Source organism: Cydia splendana, chromosome 14 (assembly GCF_910591565.1).
Source record: "Cydia splendana chromosome 14, ilCydSple1.2, whole genome shotgun sequence".
NCBI lineage: Eukaryota > Metazoa > Arthropoda > Insecta > Lepidoptera > Tortricidae > Cydia > Cydia splendana.
In genome coordinates this window covers 3,948,758-3,962,089 of record NC_085973.1, presented here as the reverse complement: position 1 = coordinate 3,962,089, position 13,332 = coordinate 3,948,758, and the positions used below count along the sequence as shown (strand labels likewise).

Sequence of the window (13,332 nt, the reverse complement as noted above, 5' to 3'; positions counted from 1 at the left end):
TATCGTAATGCTCACAACATACGCCGACCGGGGTTAATACGAACGTTTGGCGAAAATTCTGTCCCACGATAGTTTGCCTTAATTATCCAACTTTGTATAAATGTTGTTATGATTTGGATATAAACGCAGCCTCAAAGAAGTACCTAGGTACTTACATAATTATACAGAGTGTTGCCTATAATAGGAGCAATAAATTAGACTGTAGGCTGTACTCCTCAAACTGACCAACATTTGTTCAGCGACTTTTTATTTATTTATTGATCAAATAAGTAACACAGCATTACAGTATAAAACCAAGGCACTGTGAAACTACAAAGTAAAAGAAAAGACAAAGAAAAACAATACACATAAAAATGAAATTAACTAAATATTAGATTTGGGCGACGACGTAACGGCGTGGCTCCGTAGCGTCGTCTGACTCGGCGTAGGGTTCGGCAGGTTGCCCCGGAACCGCCGAAACACCACACCCTTCGGCCAGAAGTCCGCGCTTGCGATGGTTTCAAATGAACTGAAGTGCACATAGACTTTTGAAAATAACTTATATTTTGATTTTTATTACCTACACTTTAAAGTTTATTCTAAGACGCAATGTATCTATTGCAAAATTTTGTTACGTTTAAGTATAGCGTGACAGGCATCTTCAAAGACACCGATTACAACGTACATTGAAAATAATATTTAATTTGTATGGAAAAGAGAAAATGTAAACATTTCATAATTTTTAAAAGTTGTTAATCAAAAGTTATATCGTTTAAGGATTATATATATATGTTTTAATTATTTGCTCCTCTTACAGGAAACACCCGGTATTAATAATAATTATACTAACGAGTTTACGTATAAGTTGAAGTGTGAGTTTGTTACCCACGCTCAACAGCTGGGCTTATTTAATACATGGTTAAATATATAACACTTTAAACTCTCGCGTTTTGTACACATATTTAATTACACAAACGGGTCTACCGCGGGTTTCCGTGACCACAGCTGGTGCAACTCAGCTGAAACGTCGGAATTAAAGGTAAAAACAATGAAATTATATCGCGGTAGACCCGTTTGTGTAATTAAATATGGTTAAATATTGTGTGATTTTACTACGTTTGAGCAATCTTCTTTGCAATAGCATTAATAATGTCATTACAATTAAATTATGCACTATTAAAGAGTCGGTTGCTCTTAAACCATAATATTATTGACGTCAAAGGCATTATGTCACTTTTGTAGGGTTCCGTACCCAAAGGATAAAACGGGAGCATATTACTAAGACTCCGCTGTCCGTCTGTCCGTCCGTCCGTCTGCCTGTCTGTCACAAGGCTGTATTTCATGAACCGTGACAGCTAGGCAGTTCCATTACGCAACAAAACGGCAAAAAAATCACGTTTGTTGTATTGGGAGCCCCACTATCATCTGTGAAAATTTCAACTGTCTAGCTATCACGGTTCATGAGATACAACCTGGTGACAGACAAGCAAACAGTGGAGTCTTATTAATAGGGTCCCGTTATTACTTATTACCTTTTAGGTACGGAACCCTAGAAATATCGCAAACAGTACTTAGTATCAGCAATATTGCAGCCATATATCTTTCTGCATGTCAAATAGATATCGAAATGGAAACCTCATGCGACATATCGTGATAGTTTGAGGTAGTCGAGTTTGATTTATTACTTCACTAATGCCAAAGTTTCGGGGCCCGATTTGGATTTTGAAATAGACATCTTTTAGACATCACCAAGATACGATAACGATATGTTTAAGATCTAACCTGTCAAATTTGACATTTGCGCGATTCTGCAGATACTGTTGAACGATTTCCACAGGATATGACATAGAGATCCAATTCACATCTAATTATAGATATCTTACTCTATCTAACGTAAAAAAGTGACATTGGTTGCCCGAATTGCGCTGCAAAAGAGAACTAGTTGATATCTAAACTATAACGTATCCAGAATGGATCTAGTACGTGTCGTCTCTTGTGAATATCTTGAAGTTCGAATACGGCAGTGAGACGTGGAATAGTTCGAATATTAGGTAATACATGTTTGAAATCTAAACTACTAGTAATTATGTAAGTTCGATTTCTTGTTGAACTAGGTATATAGGTACCTAGTTAATAAACATCTAGTTTTGCCCAGGCATATAACGATCTGCCTTTAAAAAAGGCGGCAGATCGATCAGAGCAAGGCGGCGTTTCATGATATGCCTAGGAATATCTCGATATGCCCGATTTTACGATCTGCCGCCGACATCTATACCATGAGGGGAAAATGGGGACGACGTTTGTATGGAAAACCGGTCGTCCCCTTTCCTCTTAATGTATGGAAATAGTCTCGTGACTTCGCTAAAGGTGTGCCTGTATATGAAGAATTCTCTACTTATCCAGGGTTCTGACGATAAAAAATATCGAAATTGCTGTCTTCGAGAAATCGGTGAACATACCGGTGCAAGTACAAACTCCTTACAGAAGGTCGGTAGAGCATAAGGTGTTAAGCTCTTCCATTCTGACTGTGTCTGAGCGACGCGACGTACGTATTACAAATACGAGAGTTCTTATAACACTTTAAACTCTCGCGTTTTGTACACATATTTAATTACTCAAACGGGGGTCTTTATTTCATTATATCGCGGTAGACCCGTTTGTGTAATTAAATCGAGAGTTCTTGCCTTATGACCGTCTTCCCAACACTAGAGTTATAGGTATGCCGTCTACAGCACATTGACCTTACAGATGTAATGCATAACTGTTTTCCATCGTGTTTTCTCGGAAACGTTCGTATTAGTCATGCTACTTCAGTCAACCCCAGTACTTTTTGTACCGAGACCGACTGAAATAGCAAGACACGTTCGTACGTTTCCGTGAAAAAACGATGGAAAATAATTATGCACTACATCTCGTCAGGTGACAAGCAAAACTCACTAATTACCACCACAAGTTTTTCCTGACAAAATTGGGCCACCCTAACGGGTAGTCTATGCAAGACTATTATTACAGAAACCACATGCCAGGGCAGTGTTTGCCGAGGTACCCACGGGAAATATGCAGCGCGGTTAAAGGGACCACACGGTTGACCTACAAAGTTGGAAAACCGTGAAAAGATTTTGTAACAATTCTGGCGCTTTTACTATGTGATGTTACATAATGAAGAGCATTAAAATATGCCTAATTATATACAACGACATACATACACTGCTTATAATTTTAAAACTAACACTTTGTCTCAATAAAATTTTATAGTTAACAGCTTGTGGGCACGTAAAACTAACACTTACGTTTATTTATGAGTATGACGTTTGGAACGTGACGTTAGGTTCGTGGTCACAGGCCTGCATGTGGTGGGGCGTCAGGCCACAAATCGACGCCCGAAAGCAAACACGTAGTAACCCACAAAAACCAAATTGTTCACCAGAGACGAAAAACTTTTCGAGATTTGAAAAAAAAATCATAACAACGTTGTTTATGAACATAACTAACTGAAAATTGGATGCAAAATTCAAAATTTTTTGGACTTCAAATTCATTTAAATAAATTTAACCGCAAGTTATTACAAGACCATATTTTGTGGGTTACTACGTTTTGATCTTTTTTACACAGTGCGCAAACTCGTAGTAAACGCCAGTACCAAATGTATGGGTTAGTATTGGTCAGGTCATACGTACAATCGAAACTTGGCTATATTACGATGTGTGACAATTAATTTTCCGTTAGGTTTTTACACAACATACCTACTACATTTGGGAAAAAAAGTTTTAGGATTTAAGCAGACAACATATAAACATATTTATATAGGTACCAACTTATTTAATATTACAAATATTTAGTAGGTAAATACAATGATACTTTTGAGCATAAGAACGAGTTAATAAGTAGTAAGGAAAAAATAGCCGTCGCACTGCTCGAACTGGCGAGGGATAAACTTGTTGCCGGTCTGCTCTAAGGTGTTATGCAAAGTTTTGCTTCGAAGAATGACGGGTGCTGTTGACTTCAGGCTCAGGGATGAGCAGAGCGGTTTCAGAGCAGGACGATCGTGCACGGACCAGATTAACGTCTTGCGGATGATACTGGTACAATGCAATGAAATGCAAAATGAACTTTTTGCTCTGTTCGTAGATTTTGAGAAGGCATTCGACAGGGTAAAGTGGTCTAGCATGTGGCGAATTCTGAAGGTATGGGGAATACCAGTCAAGGTAATAGAGATCATAAAATGCCTGTATGAGGGATCTACCTGCCGAGTATTGCACAAGGGAGTGCTGTCAGGCCCGATTCCTGTCACTGCTGGAGTCAAACAGGGTTGCTTGCTGTCGCCGCTGCTGTTCCTGATTGTGTTGGACGATGTGATGCGCAGGGTAACAAGCCAAGGAGAAAGGGGTTTGCCATGGGTAAATGGTTAGTATTTCCTTAAAATTTGTATGGACAGCAAAAACGCAGTAATCCACCTGAATATGACAAAAGATATCCGTAATAAAGTCTTAGACGTTGTGGTTTAGAAATTTTGGGTGAACAAAATGCTGTAACAGTATTTTTTCTTTTTGTAAGCAGTTTAGAATGCAAAATGTATTGCCATAAATTTTACCACACCCTTAAAAATGACTTTAATCGCATCTTAAAGTAATATGCACGACATTTCAAATGTATACTTATAAAATGTGAAGATGTTTTCGGAATTCATAAACGAAAATAAGTAAAATAACACATTTATTATGATGATTTGAACTATTAAAATCAATATAAGCATTCTTAAGACCAAACAAAACACATAACTTTATAATGTTATTGTAAAACCACCTAAAAAATAAGAAGTCCTCGTTGGAAAAGACATAACGTAATGGGAGATCAAAACCTAACCAAAGTATAACAACGACGTTTGATTTAAAAAAAGTGGTTTCTACATCCTCTTATAAAATAAAAGTCCACTTTAGACAAAACAAACTTTCATCAGATACCATAAGACCAAATTTTATTTAAGTACCATAAAACCATAAAATCGATACACACACCGTAAATATTGCAATTTTACATGCTTACAATTGAAAAAAAACTTCCTTTCTTAAATAAAAATAATCACTTTATCCAAAATCCCCGTAATATTTTACTTGATTACAAACACGTCGACTCACTTTCACCCCCTGAACCGCACTGAGCGACGGCGCAAACGTTCAAGTAATGGCCGCGATAGCCGCGTTAAAACGAAATAAGGCGCAGAAGTTTAAACCTTACGCCCTACAACAGTGAAGTAACTATTATGTGGTAGTTTTACTTGATCCTTGTAAACGTAGTAAAAGACATGTCTCTCATATTTCAATAGTGTGTGAATTTGTGTTAAACCACTACTCGACTAAACATTATTTCCCGCCAAATAGCGTAACTGCAAGATATTCACATTCATGAGCGGCAAACACGTAGTAACCTACACTTGCGTCAGAGCAACGGAGGTGGTAAATGACTAAAGTATAAATTATATGGAAATCAAAATGCTGTAAATACAATGATTTAAATTCTTGAGTTTTTTTGCTATTTACTGCGTGTTTGCTGAGTAGTACATTTCAAGAAAAACAAGAAAATTTTGTGTTCCTATTTTCCCCATTTTTCATCGTATTGGCACGTGGATTCGACCTGTCGACGCAGAAAAAAATGGAGATTCCAAAAATGCAAGAAAAACATTTTTGACCTTGTGTGGGTTACTACGTGTTTGCTTTCCGGCGTCGAAATAAAGTGTCAGTTTTAAAATTATGAGTGAAGATCGTGTTAGTTTCAATCAATATATGACCTTCCACGGGAAAAGGCCTTATGGCTGCTTAATATATGGCTGCATAATTATAATATAAGCTCTCTATGACATGTTCAGGAACCGCATGCTACGACCGCCATTGCGGCATTTGATCACAATAGGTAACGTACTAGAAATGATTATTGATTACCTATGTATATTTGTAATAAAACATTATATTGATTATGTTGTAACTTGCAGCGCATCTCCTTTGCATCTATAAGATAATGTCAAAAATTCAAATTGACATTTGTAAGTTCGAATCGTCCTCCCAGCCACGATGTAGCAAAAAAATGCGAAATTGAAAAACTTACTACGCTCAAAGTTGACAGTGTTTTAATATCAAAGTTGGAATGCTTTGCCCTTGGAAACCTCGGCATTTTTGTTCAGAATTTTAATGTTTACACAATTCTACCTCAGGGAATGAATGAGTTGCCTTGCCAAAGAGTTTTTAAATTAATGTACCTAGTCGGAGAGGTTTACATAAGATGTTTGGCTTTTAAATTGTCTTCAGCTTCGGCACAAAGATTTCTTAGAAATTGCTTAATTTATCATTATCATTAAACGTGGAGACATTTGTGTATGTTTAATAAAATATTCCTTTGAAATATCATTTTAATTTTTCACTCAACGGCGATCAAAATAAATTAAGTACCTACAATTATGATAAACCTTTCAGGCTAGTTAATTTTGTTATATCATTGTGTTTATTTTATTACTATTCAACACAGATCAATCAATAATATGACACGTCCCACGAATGAAGGTACCTTGTGGCTGTTGGCGCTTACGCTATAATTAACGCCGCTCCAATACTATTGCGGTGCTATTCGACGTAAGCGCCAGCCGCCATAAGGTACCTTTTCCCGTGAAAGGTCACATATGTATACATTAAGGGTTGAGATGAGACTCGCATACGAAGGGTTGTTTGTAGTGGCACCAGTAGCTTCGTAGGCCTGGGTTGGCAGCGTCCATCACAGCGCAATGAGGCTCTTTAGGGTTGCTGTAACATTTTTTATTGTATTAGCGCCACTTGCTCCATCTCCATCCCAGTAACCCGGGGTTAACCGGTTAAACCGTTATCTCAGTCACAGATCATACAGGTACGACAATTCGACAAATATCACTGTTGCTGACGTCACAGGCATCCATGGGTTACGGTTACCGCTTACTATCGGGCGGGCCGTATTCCTGTTTGCCACCATCATTGTATTATTTAAAAAAAACTTTATTATATCGGCAAAAAAACAGGTATTTCTCTTGCGAAGTTTATGATGATGATGATGACAATTGTCACAAGATTTAAAAGAACTTTCTTGACAGGAAATGAGTTCTGTGTCGGAATTTCGTGACAATTGTCGCGTTTCTTGTGACAATTGTCATTTCATTAGCTTCGCAAAATAAGTACTTAATCTATTAAGCGATATAATGGAGTTTTATTTAAATTACCTAATATGTTGGTGGCAAACAAGCACACCGCCCGTCCGATGGTAAGCGGTTAGCGTAGTCTATGGAGGCCTGTGACGTCAGTAACAGTGATGTCGACAATTGTCGCACCTGTCACCGTGGTGAAATAGGGGCCAGGTTTACCCTTAGGGCCACTTGCTCCATCCCACTAACCCTAGGTTAAGCGGTTTAACCGTTAACCCAGTGTCAAATTATACTGGTAACCATGGTTACTCCAGGATTAAACGGTTAACCGCAGGTTAGTGGTTAAACCTGGAGTTAACATTGTTACCAGTACAATTTTACACTAGGTTAACAGTTTAACCGTTTTACCCTGGGTTAGTGGGATGGTGCAAGTGACGCTAAGTAACACAACATTACAGTAAAACCAAGGCACTGTGAAACTACAAAATAAAATTCAATAAGTACTAACATATCGTCATCCAATATTTTATGATATATACGAAGCAGGGCTCGAAGTTTTTGCTGATGTCGTAAAAAAGATGTCTATTTGCACACAGGATTATGTGGTAGGTAAAATGTGACCTTCTACTGTGTGCCTCATAAGAAAACTCAAAGCCACCCAAAGGGCAATGGAGAGGGCTATGCTTGGAGTCTCTCTGCGTGATCGCATCAGAAATGAGGCCATCCGCAGCAGAACCAAATGAAAGTAACCGATGTAGCCCTCCGAATCGCTAAACTTAAGTGGCAGGGGGCGGGGCACATTGCCCGTAGAACCGATGGCCGTTGGGGCGGAAAGGTTCTCGAGTGGCGACCTGGCGACCACGTACCGGAAGGCGCAGCGTGGATAGACCCCCCACAAGGTGGACTGGCGACCTGGTAAAGGTCGCGGGAGACCGCTGGATGCGGGTGGCGCAAGACCGGTCATTGTGGCACTCTTTGGGGGAGGCCTATGTCCAGTAGTGGACGTCCTCTGGCTGATATGATGATGATGATGATGATGACGGGTAAAGGTATCTTATGGCGGCTGGTGCTAACGTCGCATAGCACCGCAATAGTATTGGAGCGGCGTTAATAATAGCGTAAGCGCCAATCGCCATATACGTCACGTCACCCCTGGGACGTCACAAACAGTTTTATGAAACTTACCTTGATAACGAAAGATACCAGAGACGAAAGTTACCAGAAACTTGTAAAGATGACATTTTACAGCGAGTTTTTATTACATAATATTTATCAAAATACAACAACTAAACAGAAACAACGTCAATTTATATAATAGTAATAAAATGAAAATACTTCAAAACAATACTGTTCTCGCTTACCTGCTTTTGTCACCGTTTCCTTTGGCCCACGTTGCAAAACCAGTATTTTCTATATCCTCTCCTGCAAATGATAAGAGTTGAAATTTTTTAATTGTAAATACAGAAGTCAATCACAATGGAAAAAGATCAACGATTGATTGATCGTCGTTGATTTTATTATTGTGAATGACATCTGTACCTACCTATTTACAATTTATAGATTGTAATAATGTGGTACGTCCCACAATAAAAAAGGAAAAATATATTAACATTTATGTTAAAAATTTAATGCCTAACCATAATAAAAAAATGACCTCGTAAAACATTTCAAAAGGACACAAAGCGTTTAAAGTGAATTGTAAGGCAATTTCACTTTAATGACTCAACAATATCTTATAAATTTTGCATACGGATGGTGACTGCAGCAGCGTTACTATTGGAACATCACTGTTGCACCGTTGATGTCAAATAATTAGTCACCTAATCGCAGCAGCCGGCAGTTACACAATTTTTGCTGCACTCGTTATCTGTATGTCACCTTAACCATCCTTAACGGTCGAAAACCGAATATCACCTTTAATGTCATCCAATTTATCGACATTATAATCGGCTAGAGCAAATAATGTTTATCGCAGCTAAGCCAAAGGTCGACCGGTCAGTAAACAAAGCGAATGATGTCTATGTACAGGGCGGCCAAAAAATAAGTGCATTCCCGTTGCCAGGGAGGTTTTGGGATTATACTGAGAAACTTTTACTATGGGACCAACCCCGAAATCGAGAAAATATAATGCTGGGATAATGCATCTTCCGGATCAGAGCTTGGATCTACTCTTGTCAACACTAACCGTCCACATTCTTCCACACTGGCTCTTCGACGTTACTAATGCCGACCCACGCCAGCAGTCTGCTGCCGGTCCAGCCGATGATACTGGGATAATGCATCTTCCGGATCAGACCTAAGTGGATCTACTATTGTCTCTACTAACCGTCCACATTCTTCCACGCTGGCTGCTCGACGTTACTAATGCCGACCCACGCCAGCAGTCTGCTGCCGGTCCAGCCGATGATACTGGGATAATGCATCTTCCGGATCAGACCTAAGTGGATCTACTATTGTGTCTACTAACCGTCCACATTCTTCCACGCTGGCTCCTCGACGTTACTAATGCCAACCCACGCCAGCAGTCTGCTGCCGGTCCAGCCGATGATACTGGGATAATGCATCTTCCGGATCAGACCTAAGTGGATTTACTATTGTCTCTACTAACCGTCCACATTCTTCCACGCTGGCTCCTCGACGTTACTAATGCCGACCCACGCCAGCAGTCTGCTGCCGGTCCAGCCGATGATACTGGGATAATGCATCTTCCGGATCAGACCTAAGTGGATCTACTATTGTGTCTACTAACCGTCCACATTCTTCCACGCTGGCTCCTCGACGTTACTAATGCCGACCCACGCCAGCAGTCTGCTGCCGGTCCAGCCGATGATACTGGGATAATGCATCTTCCGGATCAGACCTAAGTGGATCTACTATTGTCTCTACTAACCGTCCACATTCTTCCACGCTGGCTCCTCGACGTTACTAATGCCGACCCACGCCAGCAGTCTGCTGCCGGTCCAGCCGATGATACTGGGATAATGCATCTTCCGGATCAGACCTAAGTGGATCTACTATTGTCTCTACTAACCGTCCACATTCTTCCACGCTGGCTCCTCGACGTTACTAATGCCGACCCACGCCAGCAGTCTGCTGCCGGTCCAGCCGATGATACTGGGATAATGCATCTTCCTAATCAGACCTTGGATCACGCTGAACTCATCCTGAAAATGAGTTATTCCAGACATATTAAATATGTGTTATGTGTTAGGTATAGTTCTAGTTTTTAATTAGTTTAGTAAATTAAAGCATAACCGCCTCGTTGTCGAACGGCGTACGCCTGGGTCACCACGGAAGAACAGCGCTGGCTTTGCCAGCTACATGCTGAGTTGTGACCGTTTTATGGCATTTTGCACTAAATGTTATACATTGTATATTTGTCAACATGTTTTTGTCATCTTTGTTTGTTTGTCATAAATAAATGTATTTCTAATCTATTTCTATTATATTCTAAATATATGTGACGTCCTACGGGAAAAGGTACCTTATGGCGGCTGGCGCTTACATCGCATAGCACCGCAATAGTATTGGAGCGGCGTTAATAATAGCGTAAACGCCAACCGCCATAAGGTACCTTTACCAGTGAGACGTCACACATTAAAGCCACCCAAGTATTTCAATGAACAATGGGACTGTGCGGTTTAAGAGGAATTTCCTCCCGCGGACGCTCCGGCTGCGGAATGGGCTCCTTGCCGAGGTTTTCTCAGACGGGTCGTGTCCTTGTTTGCCACCGAAGTGGTGTTAAAAAAGTCGTTTAAAATTACCTGGGATTTGGGCACAGCTAGCTTGCCGCCGTTATTCAAGCAAGTCTGCTTCGCGTCCTGCCATGTCGCCGCGTTGTACATCAACCTGTAGCTTCTGCCTAACTTCGAGTTTTCTACAGAGTCTGAAATATAATCGATAGTTTTAATGTGGTTATGTAAAACAAATCGTTCGAGTCCTATGATATTGTTATTTGCATGTTCGTTACGTGATCACTCCACTCTGCGCTCTTCCACAAGAAGTGGAAGTTATAGTCTTTCCCAATTTTTTTTAAACTCAAAAGGTACAGTAGAGATGTTCTAATATGGCAATTTTAATGTAAAAAGTCTATTATCTTTTAGTTAATGTCATTAAATTTGCTTTAAATATGACATAAATTACTTTACCATTACGATCACACAACACAGACGACACCATTAACAATACACCCAGTAGATACCTGGAAATAAAAATTAGATAATCCTGTAAACCTTGATTTCGACATTGGACCCATAAATCAAGCCCTTATAAATAATACTTACATACCATAGAGAAATAGGTAAGTAAGCTTATTTTATTATATATCTCACTCTTCATAGATTTAAAACCATTTATAACAAGTTTTAGCAAGCTTTGCGAAAACTTATTTGTAATAAGATTTAAGCTTAATATGAAACTGATATATGGAGTGAGTACTTTAAGCTTACTTATGTATCATAGATAAATGTAACGTCCCACGGATAAAGGTACCTTATGGCAGCTGGCGCTTACGTCGTATAGCACCGCAATAGTATTGGAGCGGCGTTAATAATAGCGTAAGCGCCAACCGCCATAAGGTACCTTTACCCGCTTGACGTCACAAATATTTATGATACATATTGACGAAGCGACAATATTTACACTGCAATTGCATACAGTTTGTACCATCACCCTCACTGTTAACTATCCATCGGTAAACCTTATTACAAAAGGCATAAAGTCCACCAATGAACAGTAAGTATTGCTGTTTGTACACTGGTATGTTTAACATGTAAATATTATTATTCTCATAAATCATTATCCTCTCCAAAGCGGTCAAGTATAAATGATAAACTCACCTCATATCGGCAGTTTCGTATCGCGACACGACAAGTAATGGGTCGATAAAAACTGATTCGCTTTAATATAGGCATGCGGGTACTGGAGTAAAGAGATAAGCCAGAGTATCAGCTTCATAGAAACGTGCTGTATTCTGTGCATACACACAGTCACACACATACACAAAAATACGTTTACAGGAATTATTTACTGCACATATTGGTTATAATTTGAACAACTTTGCGTTTGTGTATCAAAAGTAAAGGAGAATATTTAGAAGAAAATACCTTTTATATCAGTTCTTAGACTGTACCCGTATTGGTACAAGAGTAAAAAGATAAACCAGGGTAACAGCTTCATACAACCATTTTGTGTGCCGCAATCTGCAATTACTAAAAATGCGCGTAGTAGCATCGTCCACACTATTAATTGATAATTCGCTAACTTTATTTTAAAATATATGTACACACAAGGTCCAACGACGATCAGCTAACAATTATTACTAATGTAATTACTAATCCACTTAATTCGTCGGTGCGAATAAAAAAATCGCCATGTATTTTTAAGCTACTTTTCAGGAGACAAAAAAAAAACTATTTATTTTCCTGTTTGTAATATATTTGTTGCACCTGTATTTTTGAAATGAAAACTTCTTTAGCGGCGCTGGGCACTTTTTGAGGTGACGAAAAAATGATAATCTCGAGACAGCGTAACGCGATCACGTGACCGTAACGTTTAGATGGCCACTCATTTGGATGGCATTTAAATCAATACAGAAAAACTCAATGACATTACATGAAAAGGCTTCTAATCTTGTACGGGTTGAAATACGAGGATCTCACAGTTACATTCTAACTTTATATCATTATATCACTCAAATATAATTCAATAAAGCTACATCTTGATGAAATCGCTACTAAAAGTGAACTCTAGTACTGGTGAATAAACCTCAAAATATCATGACCAAATATATTTAGATGCGAGGTCTGCAAGTTAACTTTACAATTTCTATTCGAATTTTAAACAATTAACGCTACAAATTTGCATTTCGAATTTTAAACAAGCTCACTGACTAGCAATTTCGGAACTAAAGTTTTTCAATAGAAAGGAGGATAGGTCAATTCAATTATACATAGTGCTGCAGACATTTTGGACTAGTCATTGAGTTTTCACTTTTGTCGGCACTCCCGGAGTGCAACCCGTTGTTTTTTTCTAATGGATCAATGGTTTTTACTTGATACTCATGAAGAAAATAAACAGGTTTTTTCGTAAATGTTTACAATACTAATTATTTTAACCAGAATTTTGCTACATAGCGACTTAAATTTGGTTCACTTAAATCGTCATGTGTGAAGTTTGCACATAGCGAGTTGTTGCCA

The 13,332-nt window shown here is 39.0% G+C and overlaps 1 protein-coding gene across 1 annotated transcript; it reads right to left on the bottom strand.

Moving 5' to 3' along the window:
- Positions 1-4,788: 4,788 nt before the first annotated feature.
- Positions 4,789-12,012, bottom strand: LOC134796940 (uncharacterized). The gene is made up of 9 exons (XM_063769133.1): positions 11,974-12,012; positions 11,284-11,336; positions 10,900-11,021; positions 10,167-10,299; positions 9,885-9,995; positions 9,603-9,713; positions 9,321-9,431; positions 8,497-8,557; positions 4,789-6,767 (listed from the first exon to the last, which is right to left on the bottom strand). Exons 1-9 carry the CDS (start codon positions 11,976-11,978, stop codon positions 6,656-6,658), a joined length of 819 nt encoding a protein of 272 aa, XP_063625203.1. The 5' UTR covers positions 11,979-12,012; the 3' UTR covers positions 4,789-6,655.
- Positions 12,013-13,332: the final 1,320 nt, after the last annotated feature.

What these genes read in the sequence shown, in the direction of transcription:
- LOC134796940 (XM_063769133.1), bottom strand. An exon ending in TGTGTTGTGTGATCGTAATG is followed by an intron (nt 11,022 to 11,283) that starts GTAAAGTAATTT and finishes ATTATATTTCAG; the next exon opens with ACTCTGTAGAAAACTCGAAG. An exon ending in AGCGTGGAAGAATGTGGACG is followed by an intron (nt 9,996 to 10,166) that starts GTTAGTAGAGAC and finishes AGATCCACTTAG; the next exon opens with GTCTGATCCGGAAGATGCAT.